Source organism: Thunnus albacares, chromosome 16, assembly GCF_914725855.1.
Source record: "Thunnus albacares chromosome 16, fThuAlb1.1, whole genome shotgun sequence".
Classification (NCBI taxonomy): Eukaryota; Metazoa; Chordata; class Actinopteri; order Scombriformes; family Scombridae; genus Thunnus; species Thunnus albacares.
In genome coordinates, this window is record NC_058121.1 from 24786075 (window position 1) to 24808236 (window position 22162).

The 22162-nt window shown below is 39.8% G+C and overlaps 1 protein-coding gene across 4 annotated transcripts in view; it reads left to right on the forward strand.

Moving 5' to 3' along the window:
- The window catches only part of col12a1b (collagen, type XII, alpha 1b), a 152528-nt gene that overhangs the window by 102198 nt on the left and 28168 nt on the right, over positions 1–22162 (forward strand). For all 4 annotated transcript variants that reach the window (XM_044376184.1, XM_044376185.1, XM_044376187.1 and 1 more), the window contains 13 exons: positions 1151–1270; positions 1950–2096; positions 3111–3227; positions 6565–6717; positions 7851–7925; positions 10110–10249; positions 11716–11839; positions 11987–12130; positions 12506–12670; positions 12781–12819; positions 12975–13113; positions 15940–16082; positions 18470–18579. In XM_044376184.1, the coding sequence (XP_044232119.1) occupies positions 1151–1270; positions 1950–2096; positions 3111–3227; positions 6565–6717; positions 7851–7925; positions 10110–10249; positions 11716–11839; positions 11987–12130; positions 12506–12670; positions 12781–12819; positions 12975–13113; positions 15940–16082; positions 18470–18579 (1616 nt within the window). The remainder of the gene's footprint in view (positions 1–1150; positions 1271–1949; positions 2097–3110; positions 3228–6564; positions 6718–7850; positions 7926–10109; positions 10250–11715; positions 11840–11986; positions 12131–12505; positions 12671–12780; positions 12820–12974; positions 13114–15939; positions 16083–18469; positions 18580–22162) is intronic.

Below are 22162 nucleotides of genomic sequence, written 5' to 3' on the forward strand. Positions count from 1 at the left end.
GAGTGATGAACCTGCTAGGGAAGGCAGCACTGTGTGTAAAGGTGGCTGCTTATTGGTTAGGTTACTGAAAGGCTTTCATTTATTAATGACAAATTGATTAGTTAATTAATTCTTTTGGGATCGCCAAGTTGGACATTGACAGTAAAAATGCAGCTTTCTGTTTTTTTAAGATACTTTAAAGGAATACTACACTGAAAATCCATTGAGCCCAACAGCAACCAAGAATCAAGGAAAAAAAAAAAAAAAGCTGCTCAAACTGCTCCTGCTGCATAATCTACTTCTCCACCATCCCATATGGTCACCACATAATCACCAGTTTGCCAATAGCTACTTCTGGTGGAGCTTCTGAGCCATTAGCATGTGGTATTGTAACACAGACGTAGTGTATTTAGCTCATTTGTGGAGAAAGTATTTGAAAGAGAATCTGATACATAAAAAGACATTTTAACGTTCCTTTTAAGAACAAAGCTGCTTTTTCTTTCATCTAAAAAAAAAAGTCCCACAAAAAAGAAAACTGAGAAAATAACTTTTTTTTATTAGATGATAAGGATGAAAGTAGTTAGGAGACCTCCCACTGTGACTGTATACACTTCACACATCTGTATCTCTCTGTGGTCACAGGGATTGAACTCTGTTTGTGAACTCTGTTTCGGGTCACTCCCACTGTGCCGCCTGCTGCTGATGCAGCAGCTGAGTCTAACAGACCGACTGCTTGTAGCTCCGCAAGCCAGCAGCACTGAAGAGAGCAGATTGTCCAGTGAAAATAAATACAGTCGACACATAGTCGTACAATAGTCAACAGTGCCAACATGTTTTAGCGAGCACTGGGATCTCACAGGAGCTGAACTTGACTCGTGAGATCCATGAGTCTTTCTTGATATTTTGGTGATATTGATTCACTTTTCCCCAAACGAATCCATAATATGCAGCTCTGTTTTATTAAATCATAAGTAATACTATGAAGAGAACAGCCCTAAATTTTGATTTAAGAAGGTTTCATTGAAAGAAAATGACACAGATTTCACTGAAATCTGAAAAATTATGTTGCCTCGGAAACCAGATTTACTAGAAGAAGATTCTGAGGGAAAGTTGTTTCCACCGGTTGCTGAGACACGTTCGGTCGTTGACTCTCGTCTCTTCTCTGTCGCAGTCGGCCTGCTGAGTCCGAGAATCCTTCGCGTCTCAGACGAGTGGTACACCCGTTTCCGAGTGGCCTGGGACCCGGTGCAAGCTCCCGTCCAGGGATACAGACTGCTCTACTCGCCTGAAGGTGAGCCGATGTCACATCAACACATCCACACAATGAATGAACTCTAGTTATTAACTCTCACTGCTCTCGTTAAGTGGAAAAACTCCAATAAATTTGACCCAATGAGAATGAAATAAAGGATTTAATGTTGTTCTTTTCAGTGTTTTGAAGATGACAGATATGTTGGTTATATGTGTTGATGAGCTCTTTGCAGTTAAACAAAAGAAAAAGTTTGAATACATTTTTATAAACCACATCACAGTTTTCACAAGGAAAAAAAAAGACATGACCGTGGAAACATGGAACAACCTTAACAGGGTAATAAAAGTGATAAATAAATAAAGAGATTTCAATAAACTGTTGTAAGTAAACTATCAAAATGTAGTCGTCCAAAGATGCAACTTGTACTTTCTCTGTTTTGTAACATAAGAAGGCTGAAGATACCAGTTAAAAGCGGTTTTCAATCTTATTTTTCACTCATATTGTGAAGAAGAAAAGAATGTTGAAACTGGCTGCGTGTCGCCATCTGCAAAAAGCCTTTTCCAGATAGTTTTGATCTCTCTTCAAACACTGTTTGATTTTTGTCTTCTGCCAGTGAAATGAGTTTGGTTAAAGAATGACAACAACTCCAGAAATTCTACATGATTCAGTCCTGCTCTTGGTTTAATGTTTTTTTTTTGTGTGTGGTTGTTTTTTGCAGGCACAAACCAATCCATTGATGTCTTTGTTGGTGATGTGACCTCTTACACGCTGCACAACCTGCTGCCTGGAACCACCTACGATGTCAAAGTGATCGCCCAGTACACCGGCGGCATGAGCGCACCGCTGGAAGGACAAGGAACAACATGTGAGTACGGTGACTGTGTGAACTGCTGATGTTTCAGCAACATGTAAACAGTGGAGGTGAACGGGATTTCATTTGTGGTAAAGTTGGAGACTTTAAATTCGGACTTGAGTTGAACTTCAGTCACAGATATTAGGACCTAAATTAGACTTGACTGCCTAAAGACTCTTAAGGTCTGACCTGGTAAAACACTGTAATTACACGCACTAAAAGCACTCTGTCTCACCTTTTATTAGGAAGAAAAAACACTATTAACACAAGTGTGAAAGGATCATCTTGACCTGCATTTCGTTTGTGTGATCTCACTTGAACTTTCCCTCAAAAGTATAGAAACAGCTCTGGTTTGTGTTCCATTAAAAAAGTGACATAGCTCATCGAAAATGTATATTTGAAAAACTCAACAGCAAGGAGCTTTTCTAAAAAAACCACCCCAGTTACTCTGGATCACACAGGCACACAGGGGACAGTTTACACTGGGAACTATTTCTGCAAAAAGGTTCAAGAAAAACATTAAAATGTTCGTGTGTTATCCAAATTAATCAGGACAGTGCTTCTGGAAAGAAACGTCACTGTTGAGTGGTGACAAAAATCAGCAGTGAAGATCTCAAAACTGCCTCAAACTATCTGAGTGGGAAGATATCATGATAAGAGGGACTTCTCAGTTTTGTAATTTGGGTGAACTGGCCCTTTAAATAAATATAATTGTATTTTTAGGGCACACTTTGAGAAACTACTGTTTTTTTTAACTTTTTTGGTGAAAAGTCTTTATAAGCTTTATAAGCACTTTTGGGTTTTTTAAATCTCAACCCTCCTTTAATGCATCACTGTATGTGTAGTGTGTGTGTGTGTGTGTGTGTGTGTGTGTGTGTGTGTGTGTGTGTGTGTTGGTTTTTGTGCAGATAACACCAGGACAAAAAAAAGTTCTGCTTAATCAAAATACTGTTTTTTCAATAAAACCAGGATAGTTATGAAACACTTGTTTGGTTTGTTAAAACTGTGTCTTCCTACTCTCTGCAGTGTACCTGAACGTGACCAACATCGAGACCTTCAACGTCGGTCACGACAAGTTCTGCATCAAGTGGAATCCTCACAGAGCCGCCACGTCCTACCGCATCAAACTCAACCCCGCTGACCGTAAGTCTCCTCGATTTCCACCAAATACTGTACGTCACCTTCACTCGGATGATGGGAAACTACTTTATAGGATCATATTAGTGTTTTTGAAAGCTACAAATCATGTATACTGATCATTTTCAAATGCATCATATACAGTTTTAGTTGTTTTAATGGATTTTACAGGCTGCCACTAATTTATATATGAGGCAAATATCAACTATCAGGCTCTTGAAGGTTGTTTGAGTTGTTCATGTGGTCACCTGAAGAAGGTGGTGTGCTCTTCTTCCACGGTCGGATCCTGATCGTAGGTGACTTGTTAGAGGTGATGCATACGGTAAAGTGTGCATTAAGACATCCAGCAGATGTTTGGAGGCGTATATCCAGATGAGGTCATTATCTCTGTGGTCGTGGATGCTACAGACTTGTGTCGGCTTTCTCGGGATCACATTTAGACCCTTTTTTTTTTTTTTTCTCACACGCAGAGACTGTTTATCTTCAGACCTCCTCCTTGTGATCATTACTCGAAGCAGGATGCAAGTTTTGGCAGGGATTGAAAGCGTCCGACCACCAAGCTTTAATTGTGTCTGTGTCTGCAAAGATTACATCCTTTTCAATTACTGCAGGGTTTTGAATCCCATCTGGTTCATATTCTCACATGGACATGGGTTAGTGGTTAAACAGCCGGAAAAACCAGGAAGGGAGCATCAATATTTGAATATCTATATGGTAGTCATTAACCATTCGGACCGCCATGACAGGTTGCCAGAACAAATACAGGTCTGCTAGCGTGAGACAGCTGGCGGGTTAACCACTACCCGAGGATCAGAAATCCTCCGCCTGAGAAAGAATCTGTTCCAGTGAGAGGCAGCAGACGGTCCGCTCGAGTCAACAAATCAGTCAAATGTTTGTTCTCAAGTGGAAATGCAAACAGCGGTCGGAGACGGTGGTGAGATGAGTAAGTGGAAAAACGTCTCCTCTAGTGGGAATCGTCTTCTCCGTCCATATTTCCCCCATATTTTAAAAAGCCATGGAAACACTGGTTAGAAGAAGAAGAACGCCAGTTTTTAAAGACTCCAGCTGAACTATTTCAGGGATTATATTGTGTCAACATCACTCTTTGTACAGATCCGTGCGCCTCTTCTATCTTGATAAATGTGGGCCACTGTTTTGGAGAAGAACTACCCGGGAGGAATGCAACGTCTTCTCAGAACCATTAATATTGAGTGAATTCGATCATAACTTGTTGATATTACACAGCTCATCACCGTTACATCACCAGAGCTGCTGGATTCTGTGATTTTTTTAAAAATGAAATTATGAAATCTTCCTTCCTTAAGAATCAGGTGCAGGACTCTGAAAAGTAGCCGATCATCATGCGTGCCTTAGCGATAGGCATGTTTTGTTTGTTTGCACTTACCGGACCACACAGAATAAATACGAAACTGTATCATCAGTATATCATCGTCCAGCCACGCAGAGATATAAACATTTCAATGGAAGCGTCATTTGTTGATCACGAGACGTTGACAAGGACGAGTGCTTTTACAGTTTAAGCAGCACTGAGAAGTCTGTGGCTTCTTCTGTTAGTAACAAAACAGAAAGCGCAGCAACAAATTGAGAGTCCAGAAGCTTTAAAAAAACACTGTTCTCATGTGTGACGCAGTCAGACTTTTCACAAGAGACACAAGCAATGTCTTCATAACTTTACGCATTCGTCAAAATCAGTTAAAAAAGTACTTTGCAACAAATCAGATTGAGCAAATTCAACTTAAAGGCCCTGAAAGTATATTTATATTTCTGTGCACCAATCAGTCAATCAAAGCTGATCAAAAATATAACCTGAGACAGTTTTTTCCCCCCTGAACTCTCATTGTTATACGTTCAGTCATGAATGTGTCAGAACCAAGTTGAGAGAAGCTCTTAAAGTGGTTCAACAGATGATGTGACGTGAGATAAACCAAGTATTTATCTTTTAAAACAAACCAGACTCTTAGAAATGAAGTTAGCAAGTCTGAGACCGTGGGCGTAACAAGCCGTCAAGCCCGGGTGTAAGTTTTAAAAGCCAGAAATATAAGCACCTGGGGAAGTAATCTTTGAGTCAGTGTCTCATTCAGTGCTTGGTGTACCGTCTGGGGGGACCTCATCTGGAGCAGACTGAGGTTTTTTTTTTGGGAAGCGTCCAGCTTATTACTGGCTTGTTGCAGTCTGGTGCGAGGCCCTCAGGCAGGCGGTGCTCAACTGTTGGACCGCTGTATATTTTTGGTTGCGGATGAGTTCGGACTAGTGTCGGTTCAGGCCCAGCTGGGAGTACATCTCATCCCTAACGGCCTTCGCTTTGGGTTTTAACTAATAGCGAAGCCTGTTCGAGGGCGGAGCACATACGACATAGAAGTAGTAGTGGATGTAACTCCAGTTCTATGAGTTTGTGCATAGCCCTCTAACTACAAGCCCAGCTGGCCCCAGTTGGGCGGTGAGAAGATCTTTCTCAGGTGCTGAGGTGGAGCCTTGGAAGGTAAACCAATAGCGAAGCCCGTTAGGGCTACACATGTACTCATAGAACTGGAGTTACATCCAGGTAACTGATATTTTCAATCAACAATGGGAGCAAGAGTGGAGCATCTTCCCAATAGATCATTTTTGACTTAACTAAAGTGGTTGAACATGGTCCGAAAGTGTTCACATGTTCTGAAAACAGATATTAATCATAAAAAGTGACCAAGACTTACAAATCTTCTTCTGTTGATTGTAAAGTAGAAGGTTTTATCTGCTCGTTTCAAATGGAATGAAACAACTGAGCTGTTTTCAACAACAATCTAAAACCAGAACCTTTATTTTATAGCACATTTCATACAAAAAGATACAATACAATGTGCTTCACAAAAAGAATATATAGCAGAAAGGATTTCTGGTAAATAAAAGCTTCTAAAAGGGCAAATGAATTGATATTGTGAGTGAGGTTAAATTATAGTAAAAGTTCACATAGAAGTCAATAATTTCGAGGCATTTTAAGAATTGTAAGTGAGCACATTCTCGGCTCTACATGGAGATTGTTTCTGCGTCTGTGCACAGCTGTAAACTCATCCATCTTCCAGGGTGCTGAGCCGGAGCAGGAATAATTTGGGAAAACAGTCATATGAATTCCAGCCCACACAAGGGATGTCTAGATCATCTTCGTTTATAAGTGCCTATTCATGATCGCTAATCCGAAAGTAAACAACGAGTTTCGCGTTTGCGGCTCGCTCATCAGACTCGAGCCAGTATTTTTGAATTCTCTGCATTTCAACACAATAACAGAGACAAAAGCATTTTTCCACAGTCGATGGAGTAAACACATCCTTGCTTCCTTCACTTGCAGCCTCCAGTAAAGGACAACATGAGATCACCATCCCCGCCGGGCGGCCTCAGTACTGCTTTGACGGACTTTCTCCTGACGCTCTGTACACCGCCACCGTCTTCGTTCAGACCCCCAATCTGGAAGGACCGGGAGTCAGCGCCAAAGAGAGAACCTGTGAGTGTTGCATCTGTGAAACTTACTGGCTTTATTACCAAAACACAATATTTCAACAGACCTTTGATCAGTACTAAAAGGAAAAGTTAATTTCTTATGTGACATTTTTTGTTGACTATAAGACGCACATATGCTGTTAAAATACAGTCTACACAATCATGACATAAATCAAAATTTCAATGGTTTTATATAAAAATGCCCCAAATATTCCAGATTCTTTTGGTTTGGTTTTGGTTTATTGACAAGAATCTAAAATATTTTTTAAATACAACATATTTTTGTCAGGTATAGAGAGATAAACTACAGTAGGACCGTAACTGTATTATTTTCATCATCATTTTCTCAAATTTTTGTCATTTATTAAATAGTTTGGTCTTTAAAACATCAGAAAACACTGAAAAATGCCAGGGAAGAAGAATTCAGGAGCTCAATATGACGTCATTAAACGTCTTGTTTTGTTTGAGTAATATAAGACAAGGAAAAACAGCCAATTCTCCCATCTGAGAAGTTGTCAAAAGTTTGGCATCTTTCCTTGAAAAATGACTTAAACGGTTAAACAGTGGTCAAAATGGTTAAGTTCCTGTTGATCCACTAATTGATTAATTGACTAATCCATCAAGCTTTAATATACAGCAATATATTGTATAGAATAATTGGTACATCAATGTAATCATTGGTAGGAAAAACCTTTGTGGTAAACTGATTCCTCTATAAAAGTTCAATCAAACCTATTTGAGGAATACAACACATAAATGAACAAACACCGTGCTGAGATATTGAGGGTCTGTCCTCTCTGATTGGTCAAACACAAACCAGCAGCGTCTACAACACTGATGGAAAAACAAACTAAAAAAAACACCTCCAGAGTTCGTCACCTAAAATGTATAAAGACAGCATGATTGTAGTAACAAGCTTCGTCTTTCCAACAAGTCCGTTCAAATTGTGAGCCGAGGTGTCTGAGAGATACGGAGCCTTGATTCAAACACTCTGCGGTACACAAACACAGAGTTACATCATCTGACAGGACCGACCGGTCCAAAACAATGACTTCATCATATGTACATGTCTTACTCTCGTTCTCTATTTATCACACATATGTCGATAACAGTTTGTCAATGTTTTGTTTCTCACAGTGGTGAAGCCAACTCCGGTTCCAACACTCCCACCCACCCCGACCCCTCTACCCACCATCCCCCCCGGATGGGCAGGTAAGCATCCGATGGTAATCCTTTAACTAAAATGAAAATACTACAGCTCACAGATCTGTGTTTCCGGTCTCAGATATTTTTAGTTTTTTGTTCTGTTTGGCGTACAGCAAATCAAATCATTTTACTTTTAAACTTATTTGCATAAAGCACCTTCTCTTCCTGAACAAGCGACCAAAACAAACATCTACAAGAGAAAACTGCCCTGCTGACGTCACTTTAGACTAGATGGCGTATCGGATAGTCAACTGCAGCACACTGAGTATCTTAAAAATGGGCAAAATGTGTTTATAAGCATTTAAAATCTAAGTAAAATTATTTATTTTATCATTAAGTCTGATGGAATAGCCACAATCCAAAGATTCACAGACATTTGTGCAACTTTTTTTAAAATAAAGCTACAATATATACGATTTCTTTCTTACATTTTTAGTTGAAATATAATAATAATAATAATATAATAATGTGAAGAGATGTTGTCAAAGGCTTCAGTAACCCAGATTCATTGAGCAGCCTGGCAGCAGTAAAGAGATATTTTGAGCGAGCTTCACTCTTCTAACCAATCAGAGAAGGCCAAAGTCAGCTGTCAATCAATACAGAAACACGCTTCTGGTCTTCAACTCCTCTCGTACCGAGACTCCAAACTAGCGTTAGCCGCTGGAAGACGCCGCTATGGGTTTCTCACAAGGTAGTCGAAGAGCTCTGTTATCTCCAGCGGCGGGAAGAAACCAATCAAACGGTTTTGCGTTCGAGTCTCATTCAGAACTTGCATATTATAGCTTGGACAGTTGACAGTGAAGAGGCAGACAGTAAACAAAAGGATTGAGAGAAGGGTACAAAATGTAAGAGCGGTCTCCTGGAATTGAATTGGTGATGTTGCGATCAGGAGGTATCCGCCTTAACTTTAAAGTTAGGCTGCCGTTGACCAATAGCAAGCCTTCTAGACAGTGCTGATCTTTGAGGGAATGGACAACTGGAGAGTCCACAATGGAGGACACTATCGTAGCTTATTAGCCGTGTTGTATCACCTGCTTTTATAAAGTAATTTAGTGGCATTTTGTGCCTTTATATTTAAGCTACATTCACCAGTGCAAGTTTTTTTTTTATTATAGTGTATCTTGATGTCTCTGTTCACACCTTTTTTATTCAGTTTAATTATAAAAAAAACATATTAAACCAAAACAATGAATCATTCAGTCACGTTTTGCATGATTACTGACTGCAAAAAGGGGAAGACTAGCTGTGATTTGAGTTGTACTTTAATTAAACTCTTAAACCATCAGCTCTTATTTGACAGGAGCAGTTCTGTATGATGATTCATTCCTGTTTCGTTAATGTAAATTTAAATATAATAGATCAAATACAGGAGGGAGTTTGCTGTTTTTACTTCAGTGGAAGTTAATGGGAGTTTAGAAGTGAATCGAGCATCTTAAAACATCCTCCAAGGACTCCATAATGCTGAGCCGTATTCAGATCCAACAAAGCTGATATATCCCCCAGAAAATCGATCCAATCAGACTGAATGGATCAAGTCTTTTCATTCAAGCTTAGCTCTGATTGGAAAGTCCTCAATGCAGCATTTTGGCTGTGGCGACGGTTTGAGCGCCAGCTCCTTCTGGATCCGACTCATGCCAGCAGTGAATTAATAGCCGCCACATGTGCTGCTGGCCCTGTGGGGCGTATGAAGGGAACCAACAACGTAGGTGTTGAAAAAAGAAAGAGAGAGCCGTCCAAAGAATCTGTTAGTCGTACGGTGTTGTGTAAAACTTGTTTATAAATCTCTGACTGGGAGGAAAAGGATAGAGAAGATTACAAAGTGTGCTGCATCACATAAGGCAAAGATTATTCGAAGTTTTTTGCCCAATTCGTTTTCGTCTGAGAGGAACCCATTAACGAGAGCTCACTTTCAACCCTTCTGGTGACCAAATGTTACTTGTTTTGTGTTGCCAGTATTTCTTTTATCGGTGAAACCCATAATTACTATACATGGCCCCATCACGTCATTTTTTTTTTTTCTCGATCGTTTTGTTTTGTTGCACGCTTTCAGCTAACTTTTTAGTGTCTCGCTCACAAACAATAATTATGCCGTGTGATGATGCCATTTTCTCTGCTGGTGTTTGGTGATGCTGCCCCAAGGTCTGGCCGGCGGACTTTAAAGCTCCTTATTGACTTGTTTTCTTGCCTCAGTGTGCAAAGGTGCCAAAGCAGATGTGCTGTTCCTCATCGATGGGTCCTGGAGTATCGGCGAGGAGAGCTTCAACAAAGTGGTGCACTTTGTCTACGGCATGATCGGCGCCTTTGATGTCATCGGACCCTCAGGAATGCAGGTTTGTTTGTCTTAAAGTGTTGACCCAGTTGTGCACTCTGTCATCATGCTACCATTGTTTTGTTTTTATTTGCACAATTAAAGCATCATAGTAAAATATGGAAAAAGGTCAAAGAAGAGTGAGGAAGCCCTCCCCAATATGAAAAGGATTAAATTAAGTTTAATCATAAAAAGACAAACCAAAGAAGATAAAGAAAGAAGCTAAATAAAATGTTCGGCCTGTTAAACGTCTGGGAATTAAGTAGACGCCTTTATATTTGATTTCCGTGAAATTAATGATAGTTGAATCCCGTTTAGCTGCTTCAGTTTAAGGGTCCTGGCACTGTCTATGTCATGGTTTACTGGGACAGTTGAATAGAACTGAGCCATAGTTAATGTTATTAATAACACTTTGAAAAAGGCAGGTGATAAATATAAGAATAAATAAAACTGTAATATTTAGTTAAAACTCTTAATATTGTTTGATACGCTCAAAGTTAGTTGCCAGTTTGTCCACATGCTGGGCTTCTTTAAAATTCAAAGCTCAGGGTGGTATATTGTAATTCAGCCCCACTTTGTGCCTCTTATCTATTATATTCAAGTCACGGAGCTCAGCATCTGTTTTTCAGAAAAAATAAATCCCTGATGATCTTTGAAAAAACCCTGAAGGTGGTTCAACATCACTTCCAGCAGTTTTGTGCGGTTTTTCCCAGAATCCTCAAAAAAAAAAGGCTTCTGTCCATCTGGAGAAAGAAATATTTTGTGCACTACACAATAAAATAAAATTAAAACAACTTTAAACATTGTTTTCAAGGTTGCAACTCTATTGACAAATCCAGAAATTATGATACCTGGAAGTGACACATCTTCTTGATTTGATTTGAAATGTGAACCAAAATCAACCAAATTCATAATGAAGTGTTTGGATTTTTATTACTATTTCCCATCATTTTGTATTTTCATCATAACTATGCATATCTATTTTTTTTTATTAAGAAATATGGGGAAATCGGTTTAAAACCTTTTTTTATGGTGCAGTTAATTTAGTATTTTGTTTGAGTCTCTGAGGATTCTGGAAAAACCTTCAAAACTGCAGAATTTTTGTCTTTTATCTGTTTTTTCCTGCTTAGTTTTATGACTCAGTTGAAATGAAATGATAAAACATGAGGTACAAACTGGGAGTTATTGTAATTCTGCTTCTACATACAACTATTCCCAGTACTTTGTAGTATTGTTAGCTTGTAGTTCTTGTATAAATATTGTAAATTTTGCTTTTTTATGTTGTAATTCTGCTACATTATGTTGTATATACGAGACTGATTGTGTGTCTCATTGTCGTGGTCATTTGGAGGTTTCCACTGTGTTTTTAAGGGTCTAAGCATAGAGGTTGCTGATGAGGGATTTTAAGGCAAATTGGGAAAAACAATCATATAAATTATAAATAAACTTGACTTGATGCGAATGCCAACGATGTGAATTTCCCAACAGGTGTCGTTCGTGCAGTACAGCGATGACGCAAAGACGGAGTTCAAGCTGAACGCTTATCAAGACAAAGGTATCGCCATGGCTGCGCTCCATCATATCCGTTACAGAGGAGGAAACACCAAAACAGGTTCGACCACGCACCACATCCCCGCTATGTCATCCTGCTTCTTGTGAATCAGTGTGTTCTGCATGTACGTTGGTAAAAACTCAAATTCAGTCAACCAAAGTGTTTTTTTCTGACATAATCGTCTCCTTCTCCTTCTCCGTTGAGCAGGAGTTGCTCTGAAACACACACACGATAAGGCCTTTTCTCTGGAGAACGGCATGAGGAGAAACGTCCCCAGGGTGGTTGTAGCGATCACCGACGGACGCTCTCAGGATGAGGTGAAGAAGAACGCCGCCAAGCTGCAGCATGCAGGTAAAACAACCTCGAGATGCTGTATATACTAAGCTGTGATCTGGATCTGATCTACAGCTTCTTTGAAAACATTCAGGAGGCTGTTTTCACAGTCTGAACTTTTAACAACTGTAGACCAGTTCCAGCTTTTTGTTTGTCAGTAAAAAGAGAAACAGCTTGTACCAATGACGATGATTATTGATGGTTATTACCTAAAATACTGGCGAAAGTTTGAAATGATTTAGCTTTGCTGTGTTTCATTGTTTCCCTTCTTATGACCTCTCTGTGATTTGACAGAATAAGGTGCCATTGGAGGCACAAATCATACCAGTAAACTACTACAGTATGTTACCACCGATGTGATTTTGTTCTGACGTTATACGTTTATATCTTCAGGTTACAGCGTTTTCGCCATCGGTGTTGCCGACGTGGATTTTGTTGAGTTGCAGAGGATTGGTAGCAAGCCCACCGACAGACACGTGTTTGTCGTGGACGACTTTGACGCTTTTGACACCATCAAGGAAAACCTGATCACCTTCATTTGTGAAACGGCAACCTCGTGTAAGTTCACACAAGTTTTCCTGCAATCAATAACCAGAAAACTGTTCTGGTTTTTGTTGGCTGGTGATTTTGTGGTGAAAAGTCATAATTTTTCTTTCTTTTTTCCACAGCCTGTCCCTTGATTTTCCTGAATGGATTTACTTCACCTGGTTAGTACAAACAATGACTTATGAGTTTTGGCGAAACACTGACATTCATTATTTTCCAAGAACTGTCATCACTGCTGTCCTTTAAATTTATCCTCAACTCCTCAGTCAGATGTCTCATTTAAACAGAAAACTCCTGATTTGTTGTTGTGTCACAGGCTTCAGGATGCTCGAGGCGTTCAACCTGACAGAGAAGACCTACAGTTACAGTCAAGGTGTCTCTATGGAGCCCGGTTCCTTCAACAGCTACACGGCATACAGACTCCACAAAAACGCCTTCCTGAGTCAGCCCTCAGTGTGAGTGAAATTATTTTTATGTTTTGTCTGTAGTTTGGGGAAGTTTCTTTTTTTTGTTCAGCCTATTCCTGGATGAGGTAAAGAAGAACATTTAGACTTAAGGCTTAAGACTAAAATAACCTTATGAGGACAAACACCTCGGTGGTTGGATCCAAAGAACTTCTGGTTTGGTGTTTGCTAAGTTTCTCAAACTAAAATATTAAGCAGAAAAGTGCAGTAAGAATCAAATATATGTTATAGCAGTTTCTTTCTTTTAATCATTAGCATGGTGATTGATGACCCTGGAGGGTTAGCATTCTAGCTAGTTTATCTAGACAGAGAGTCAAAGTCCTGCCTGACTTTCTGTGTCTTTCATCAGTAATTTGAAAAAGTTAAAGCTTTGTACTGCGTATGAAATCGAACCATGTCTAAAATTTGCTTTGCGTTTTGTCTGAGCACACAGTTAGGCCCGGTCCCTCGAGTTATAGCTCAAAAAATGAGGTTTTTCTCCCTCCAGGGCCACTCAAACAAAGGAGCCTTCAAGTTATAACAGGTGTCTGTTACATTCATGAGAAGAGACCATTTCAATGATACATTGATTTATTCATTATTATGTTGTCCGCCATTTTCTTGTCCCTCAAACTCAATCACCATATTGTAGGAGAACAATGCAAAGTCTGTTTTGCAGTCACCCAGCAACAATGTTTAGCCAGTTAAATGCCAAACATGTTGCGTTCTTGACCTTCTCCGAGACGAGTTTGTACAGTTAAATCAGCTCCGCAGGGAGAAAGATTCACAGCTGAGCACAACCAGCATCTTCTCCTGAAGCTTCCCGGTGTCAGAGCTGATTAGTTGTCATTGTTTATCCCTTGAACACTTCCAAGTTGTTCATGTCAGAACCATGAAGCGTCCTGCACAGCTGTGTCCAGACCATTTGAGCTCACTCTTTTTAGAAACTGGGTCAGTGGATTTACGATGCTGTGTGAGGTCAGACAGGACTGGCTGAGCTGCAGGTCATGATGGAGCGCAGCCTGCTTTTAAAACCGTGTTTCAGTTCATTGTGACGCGGCTTCATACAACAAGCCTCCGTTGGGCCGCCGAGTGCAAAAAACCAACCACAAATTAGATCGTTAATACTGGCTGACACCCAACAGAGGCGTCCCTCATCCAGAATCTCACATGCAACACCAAAGTGGTGGAAAACAGCTCTGAGTTCTGACTGTTTACCAAGTCTTGACTTTCCAAAACGTGTAGTGACATCAGAGGGACAAATGGAAAACATCCTGCTTTGAAGCAACGGTGGAAAAAGACTTTAAATCCTTTACTTTTGTAGAAGTAGACATACCGCAATAAAAAGCACTTCATTACCAGACAATTTTATTTTAACAACAGTAATCAAGTATTATCAGTAAAGTGTGATGTAGTTTGAAAGTAACAATACTCATTATTGATGTATTGTTGTGTTAACGATATCTTATTGACGTAGAACTTCTGATTTGTGCTTCAACACTGAGTTTCAGCTGCTCAGACACCAGTTCCCTCATGACCCTGGAATCAGCGTTTGAGGAACAAGCTCACCATAAGGTCCATTTAGTGGCTGTTCTGGAGCTTTCAATAATATCCCAAGATATATTCTTGTCATATTCAATGGAAATTTAACTTCTTTTAAGCCAACATGGAATCAGGAATTAAAAAGAAACCTCTGCAATTCCATGACAGCTCCATCTGCTGAAGAAGATAATGTGATATGGTCAAAAGCTACTTAATGAATCTTGTGGTCAAAAGGTTTTCTCATCAGATGTGTTTTTATTGGCCAGACAGATTTCTAACACACAAAAACATCATATTTTTATTCTGGAATCCGACAGAATAAAAATATGATGCATCATCACAGCTCAACAGTTTTGGACTCTGACTTTATAGAATATGTTTATAAATATGTTTATTACAAATTAAAGGTGTTTTTTCTTTATCTTGCCACAGTTTCTCAGTGTCAAACTTGGTCTGAAAGGGCATCAACTTCACATTATACAATTTAAACCAATTGACAGACTTTCAATTTATAGATTAAAATATCAAAAACAACATCAATGGCTCCATGTTTCACAGAACCACCTTTCACAGTGAACAATACGCTTTAGCATTAGCATCCAAGTCCACTAAATACTCTTCTATTATGTAACACTACTTTTATCTAGCAAGTTTTTACTATTATTGGTATTATTTTGGGAGAAACATAGGGAACAACATGCAACAAATGACTCTGGTCAGATGCGAAACAGTAGAAGAAGTTGTGGTTCATGGTCAGCACTTTAACCTTTGGCCACCAAGGCGGCCTAATTTTTATCTACTTCATACTGGACAATAAAAATCACACAGTGTGACATACAGATCGATGACAAATTACAAAAGTCATATATTTTCCCTTATGTGGTGTATAGAAGCAGCCACATTTGTTGGTTTTTGCTTTGTCACCTGTTATATATATATATATATATACATATATATATATATATATATATATATATATATATATATATATATATATGCAGATGCTAAACCTCTGTGTCAATAGATTTTGCTTTCCCCTTTACTTACTGCTGCCTCTTAAATATACAGTACATTTCACCTCTCCTCTTACTTATGGTTTCATTCCTTCCTCATTCATTTTCATTTGACACAAGCTCTTGCAGGGATTTCTAAGCCTGACCATGGATCCTCAATCACTGTAGTTGTGTACTGATGCAGGAATTTAAGTTATTCTTAACCTGCCTTAACCTACCTGAGAGCAACAGTTAATATTTATAGTAAATCTAACATGTCTTCTTTTTTTTGTTCCGGGAACAGAGATATCCACCCTGTTGGTCTTCCCCACGCCTACACCATCATCCTGATGCTCCGCCTCCTGCCCGACACGCCCAAGGATGCCTTCGACATCTGGCAGGTGTCAACCAAAGATCACAAGCCGGAGACCGGCGTCACGATTGACCGTAAATATCATCCTCTATTCTTATCCACTGATGTTGGTGTCGGGGGGAGAGAGGGGTGAATATTTATAGGAAGAAGGCATGAAAACACAGAGAAATGGAAATGTGTGAGGGGATGTCGAGCAGCTGTGCCTCATTGTGTCGTAGCTTTTCATGAAAGGAGTTGAGTGGGGTGTAATGAGCTGGCTTTGCCCTCCGGCTGCTTTGGTCTCAGTTGATAACCACGCCGACTGCTTTTACCACAAGAATCTCATGTCCTCAGCCAAGCTCAGCTGGCTCTCGTAAAGCCTCAGTTTCAGTCTGTCAGCAGAAATCCTACAGCGATGATCGCTTGTTCTGGTTCTTGGACGACACTGAGGTTCAGATCATCTACAGAAAGAAACTCTGCACCATTAAAGATGGGAACTAGGGCAGCACGATATAATTATTAATGACTTTCTTTGTATAGCACATTTCATAAAACAGCTACAAAGTGCTTTAAGAAAAGACACGAGATTATGCCGTAAAAAGTAAAACCAGATAAATGACATAAAATTAATACGCTAAATAATATATTATTGTCCAGAAGTTTTAAAATCACACAAATCAGTTACAGTAAAAGCCAGTTTTAAAAGACGTGTTGTCAGTGGACATTTAAAAGAAAATACAAAAGTAGCTGTGCAGATTGTAAACGCCAATTCATTCACCAGTTTAGGTGCCAGAACAGCAAATTCACAGTCACCCTTGGATGCAAGTCTAGACTCAGGAACTGCGGGAAGAGCTTTTTCCGCCGAGTTAAGTGTGCGCCCTCATACGTATGGGCTTAGCATATCAGAGATGTACCTTGGAGCTATTTCCATCCATTTAAAGGTTTGTAAGTAAGTAATATAATTTTGTATTCTGGATGTAATGGGAAGACAGTGAAGGGATGCTAAAATTGGTGTAATATGTTCTCTTCTGGTTCAGTTAAAAGCTCAGCAGCTGTGTTTTGGACTAATTGTAGATGATTTTGTGCAGAATATAGAGAATTACAGTAAATGTGTTGAAATAAAGGCATTGATAACTTTCTCCAGGTCAACAGACAGAAATGGTTCAACTGTAGAGCTGCTTCTCAACTGATTAAAAACAAGACTGAATGACCTCTTGTACTTAGTTTTCAAAGTTCAGATCTGAATCAGAAATATTTCTGGTCGACTGCTTGGTATCGGTTGGCATGAAGTCATGTTTTCCATTCATTTAGTCGGGCTGGATGAGGCACACATATAATTATCTTGGTGTTATCCCTCTTAAGCTCTAGGAAATTTGCCATCCAATTAACATCATCAAAACAGTCTTGTAGAGCAACAAAACTACAAGAATAAGTAGGGTAGACAGGAAGATATAATTGCATATCATCTGCATAACAATGAAACAATAAGTTGCATGTAAATTGACAAAAAAATGGGGCCCAGAATCAACCCACGATGTATTTAGGATAAATATTAGAATATTAACAAGAATTTTACACTTTTCACATGTGTAAAACAAAAACTTCAACTACACATTGTGTTAGTTTTTAAAGTTTTCCACCGATTTTACAAAGATCCATTAACTCACCATAAGGAGTCCTATTGTGAAAACAGTTGTATAATGTCTGGGTTGTCCCAGCTTGAAGTGGTTGGAGACTACAAATCTTTAACGCTCTGTCACTCTTGATTTATCTCCTGGTTTCAAGTATATAAATTTAAATCCTGCTCACATCAGGTTTATTTGTAGGACGTAGGAAAAAAGAGAACATATCCAACTCCAACTTTTTTTCTCCTTCATTTCATTTGTTGTCCTGCACCTGACCTAAAAAGTATGAGATGTGCACACGCCATCTCTTTGCAATATATCTAACTCACTCACATTATTTAAGGCACCAACTATCCCAAGTTATTTAAACATAAGATTGGTTAAAAGGCAGCAAAGACTTTGTCCTCTCATCGTACCTGCTTGCTAGTCAGAGATGCAGGTTTGACATCAATCATCAAACCTCTGAAACAGCTGAAAAAAAGTGTTAGTTACTTTGTCACCACAATTTGATTTGTGTGCATTTTTTTCACGAAAACAAGAGAAAACTCATAGCTGAAGCAAATAAATCATGAAAAATGTCCTTAAATTGCAGAAAACTGCCAAAACTGCATGTACATCAGTAGCTCCTGTTTGTTCCTCCCATGCAAACATTATTTTTAGACTTTTGCATTGTTACCTTTGAGTCACAGATCTTCTTTTTAAGAGCTCAATCCAACCACAACTTTAAATACTTTTATGACTCTTAGCTGAAGCGACTGAGTCACAGAGTCCCTCTTAAGACAGCTTCTTTGAATCTAGACCTGAGTGCTCCTACAAACATTGAGAGCAGTATGTAATACATTTCCCTCTCTGTTCAGCCTCAAGCCAGACTGTGTCGTTCTACAACAAAGACGAGCGCGGTGAGATCCAGAAGGTCACATTCGACGACGATAAAGTGAAGAGGATCTTCCATGGAAGCTTCCACAAGGTAAACACAGCATGAGTGGAAACAAAACTGACAAACGTGCTCTATTGCCATTTATTGTGCGGAAAAGATACTCAGACAGCAGACTAAACACACTACAGGGGCATTAAAATCTACGTTTTTTCCAGTTTGGCAGCATTTGTCTGAACATCGCTCAGTCCATATGTGTATTTTGGGGTTTCAGTCATATTTAAGTAGACCAGAACACGTCTGAAAGTCAAATACGTCTTTAATGGCTGGATTATATAACACTTTTTGGTTCTAGGCGTGACTGAGGCATGACACATCCATCAATTCGCTCCACTTTGTTCTTACTGGACGTCCCGAGGTCATACAGACATTGCAGATGCCTCGAATTCCAAATATGTTGTATATTACAGGCAGAGCACCTCACATGCAACTACAGACGTGTTCCTGAAGAGTTATGTCGGCTCACACAAACAGATGGTCCTCTGCAGGTTGTAAAACGCAGGGCTGTGTGATGCTGCAAACCGAGGCTGCGTTTTATTTTTTATTGACTATACGCAGTTCAGACTCTCTTAAGTGACTGATGGAGGTGGCCATCTGCATCTTCTGGATGTTATCAACGTATCAATAGACAATCGGACTCATGTTGAACTAGTTTGGTTTAAATATCCGGGCTGAAGTGGAGTGATGGAGAATAATGCTGCGGATTTTGTAACACCGCGGTTGTGCTGTCTTTGACTTATTGTTAATTAACGTTTTAGTGGTTTTCATTTTATTACGTGATATTTAAGCGTTAAAAGACTCTTCAAAGCCTGTTTGAAAGACAAGGTGCAGGTCCATCAGCAGCCTGCTTTTGCCTCTTATATAAGGATCGTTTTTTTCATTTGAGACTTTAGTGTGATTAAGTCGAGTCACAGATATGAGCTGCTTTTTTCTCAAGCCAAAATTTGAAAAGCCCGCCCGCTCATCTGACAACATTGGTTTAGAGGAGATTCCAAGACTCCACAAAGAACCTGCCAGCATGAAAAATGTTTCAGTCTTTGCACGGGAAAAATAGGTTTTTTCCAAAGCGCCAAGTTTGGATTGTATTTTAGAGCTTAAACAATAAGCCGATTATTGATAAATCAACAGAAAAATGATCCTTTTCATCGAGTAATCATTTCAGTCATTTATCAAGCAAAAAATAGAGGAAATTCTCTGGTTGCAGCTTCTCTGTGTGAGGATTTTGCTGCTTTTCTCTGTTTTTATATCACTGTAAAGGCAGACAAAACATGACAGTTGAAGATAAAACTTCACTATTTTTTGACATTTCATAGACTAAAGGATTAATCAACTGCAAAAATAATCTGCAGATGAATCAATCATGAATATTATTGTAAATTGCAGCCCTATTTCATTCACATCTTGAGGAAAACAACAGTGGCTCATACAGTATATGTGACTTAAGTGTAATTGTAAGTAAATAAATTTAATCATTACATTAGATTTTTATCTTATTTGAGCAGTATGACCAACATGGCAGCAACAGTTATGTTGCACTACTGCAAGAAGCACACACTGTGGCTTGTGCAGCGGCTATGAAACAAGCTGTCTTTTCTTACTTTCTTTCTTTTCTTTGGCCCGATGCGATTAAGACAGATTTCCGTGGAAGACAGAAACTCTGCAGTGAAACTTTGGCTTCAATCTCATTAACTCCACTATAACACCGGCGTCCACTAGTCGGCTCTATGTTCCTTTCTTATGTTTTTTGCTGTAATCAGGAAGATTTCGTGTTTACAAAAATAAGAGGTCTCCAAATGTCCTTTTTGGAAACCCGCCTGGAACTTTTCATGAATAAAACGCTTTAAGATTGTCATACTTTGTGCTTTGGCCTCATACTGACCTCAGCCTTTACAGACAAAGACACAGGCAGTTAATTAGACTGGAAAAAAAAACATTTTTTATTTTAGGTAGACAACATTTTGCAACATTTTCCATATCATGTCAAGTGTTTTCGACGCTTTCACATGAAACTTTGGGAGGCGTCTTTGTCTGAAAAGACCTTATTTATATAATCACTGTGGTTAAAGAGTGACAGAAATTTTCATTTCTGTATTTAATTTGGGTCATTTCAGACGTTTTTGCTCCGAAATAGGTAGTGGAGTAGAAGAGGTTAAGGACAGTTTCTGAGCAGAGGGAATATGTTTTATACTGTAGTGGAAGTCAGAGCTGCAGTGCTGATAGCGACACTCATTTACAACACAGTCTGCCGGGGGAAGACAGCCATGCAACAATATCATAAAGTTTCACAAGGATCCATAAGTTCTTCAAAAAATGGGGGAGACTGTTAAAAAATGCACTGCAGTCCCTTCTGGCGTGCTCTCCTGGAAAATATTGGGTCACTGCTATTGCTATTAAACAATTACATCAGAGAGGCTGAGGAGCGCCAGCAGGGGGGTGGGGCTTCTCCCACATCCATCTCGCGTTACAGTCTGCCCTCTCCCCTCTCGGCTCAGGAGTTTTGGAAGGCAGGCGCTCGGTCTTGCCTCCTTTTGCCTCTGGTAGCCGACCGCAGGGGAATTCTTGCTGCTCTGTGGTTTTACCTCCCAGCATGCCTCTGTGCGCTGCGTCTGCTGCAGGGCGCGAACTGCTGAGCTCAGGCCAAGACGTCAGCGTCTGCACGGAGGCTTTTAAAGCCTGCCTCTCGTTGAACAATTTGTGATAATAGAGGAGACTGTCAGTGATTTAGATTACCTGCTGTACTGTGTGACAGCTGCCCCCTGATAACACTGCTCCTCTGGGCTGTTTCACCCATAATTTACTCTTGTGTCTTTTTCTTCTGCACCTTCTCTCCTCCCTCAGGCGGAGGGAAATTGAGACATTTGTAGAATCTAAAGAGGGACATTTGAGTAGACTCTCTTGACATGAAAATGACAATTTGTAGAATCCAGATGGGATTCAAATTCATACAGACAGCTCAAAGTACAGTTGAAGCTTTTTCAGGAGGAGTTTTTACTGGACAAACTCTCATGTTTGTTTCAGATGTGATGAAATCTTGGGACCTTCAGATAATCTGACTTGATGATCTATAAAATAACTGAAAAGAGAAAGTGATGCAGAATTTATCCCTGAGGGTGAAATTCTTCTTTTTCTGCCTCCTGACTTCCTCCACAGGGAGGTCAGAGGTCAGGCTCGGCTGTAAACCTGCTAGCTGCCAGGATTTCAGTGTCTTGCTCAAGGGCACCTTTGCAGGATGGACACATGCAAGTCATGGGGGAGGAACCTCTGTTGCTGACCTCCCCTTTAGTCCCTGAAATAATAAAAATAACTGAACCAAAGAATCAGCAACTTCAGGATTTAAAAGCTTGTCAGTTGTAGAAGTAGTGAACCCTCGCAGCTCAACGGAGCGTCGCGAACTTGCTGTCAGAGCGTTCGCCGATGATTTAGAAAGTCTGCTTAAACCTAACCGCAGCGTCCCCCGTGAGACTGATGTTTGGATTTGTTGTTGTTATAGATTCGTAAAGACGTCAGCGTCTGCCACATCACCACGTCTGACTCCGCTAATCCCTTTCCCTTCGTAGCGTTTCACCAACCGGCTAGCTCAGCAGCGGATGGATCTCTGAAATCCTCCCTCAGATGT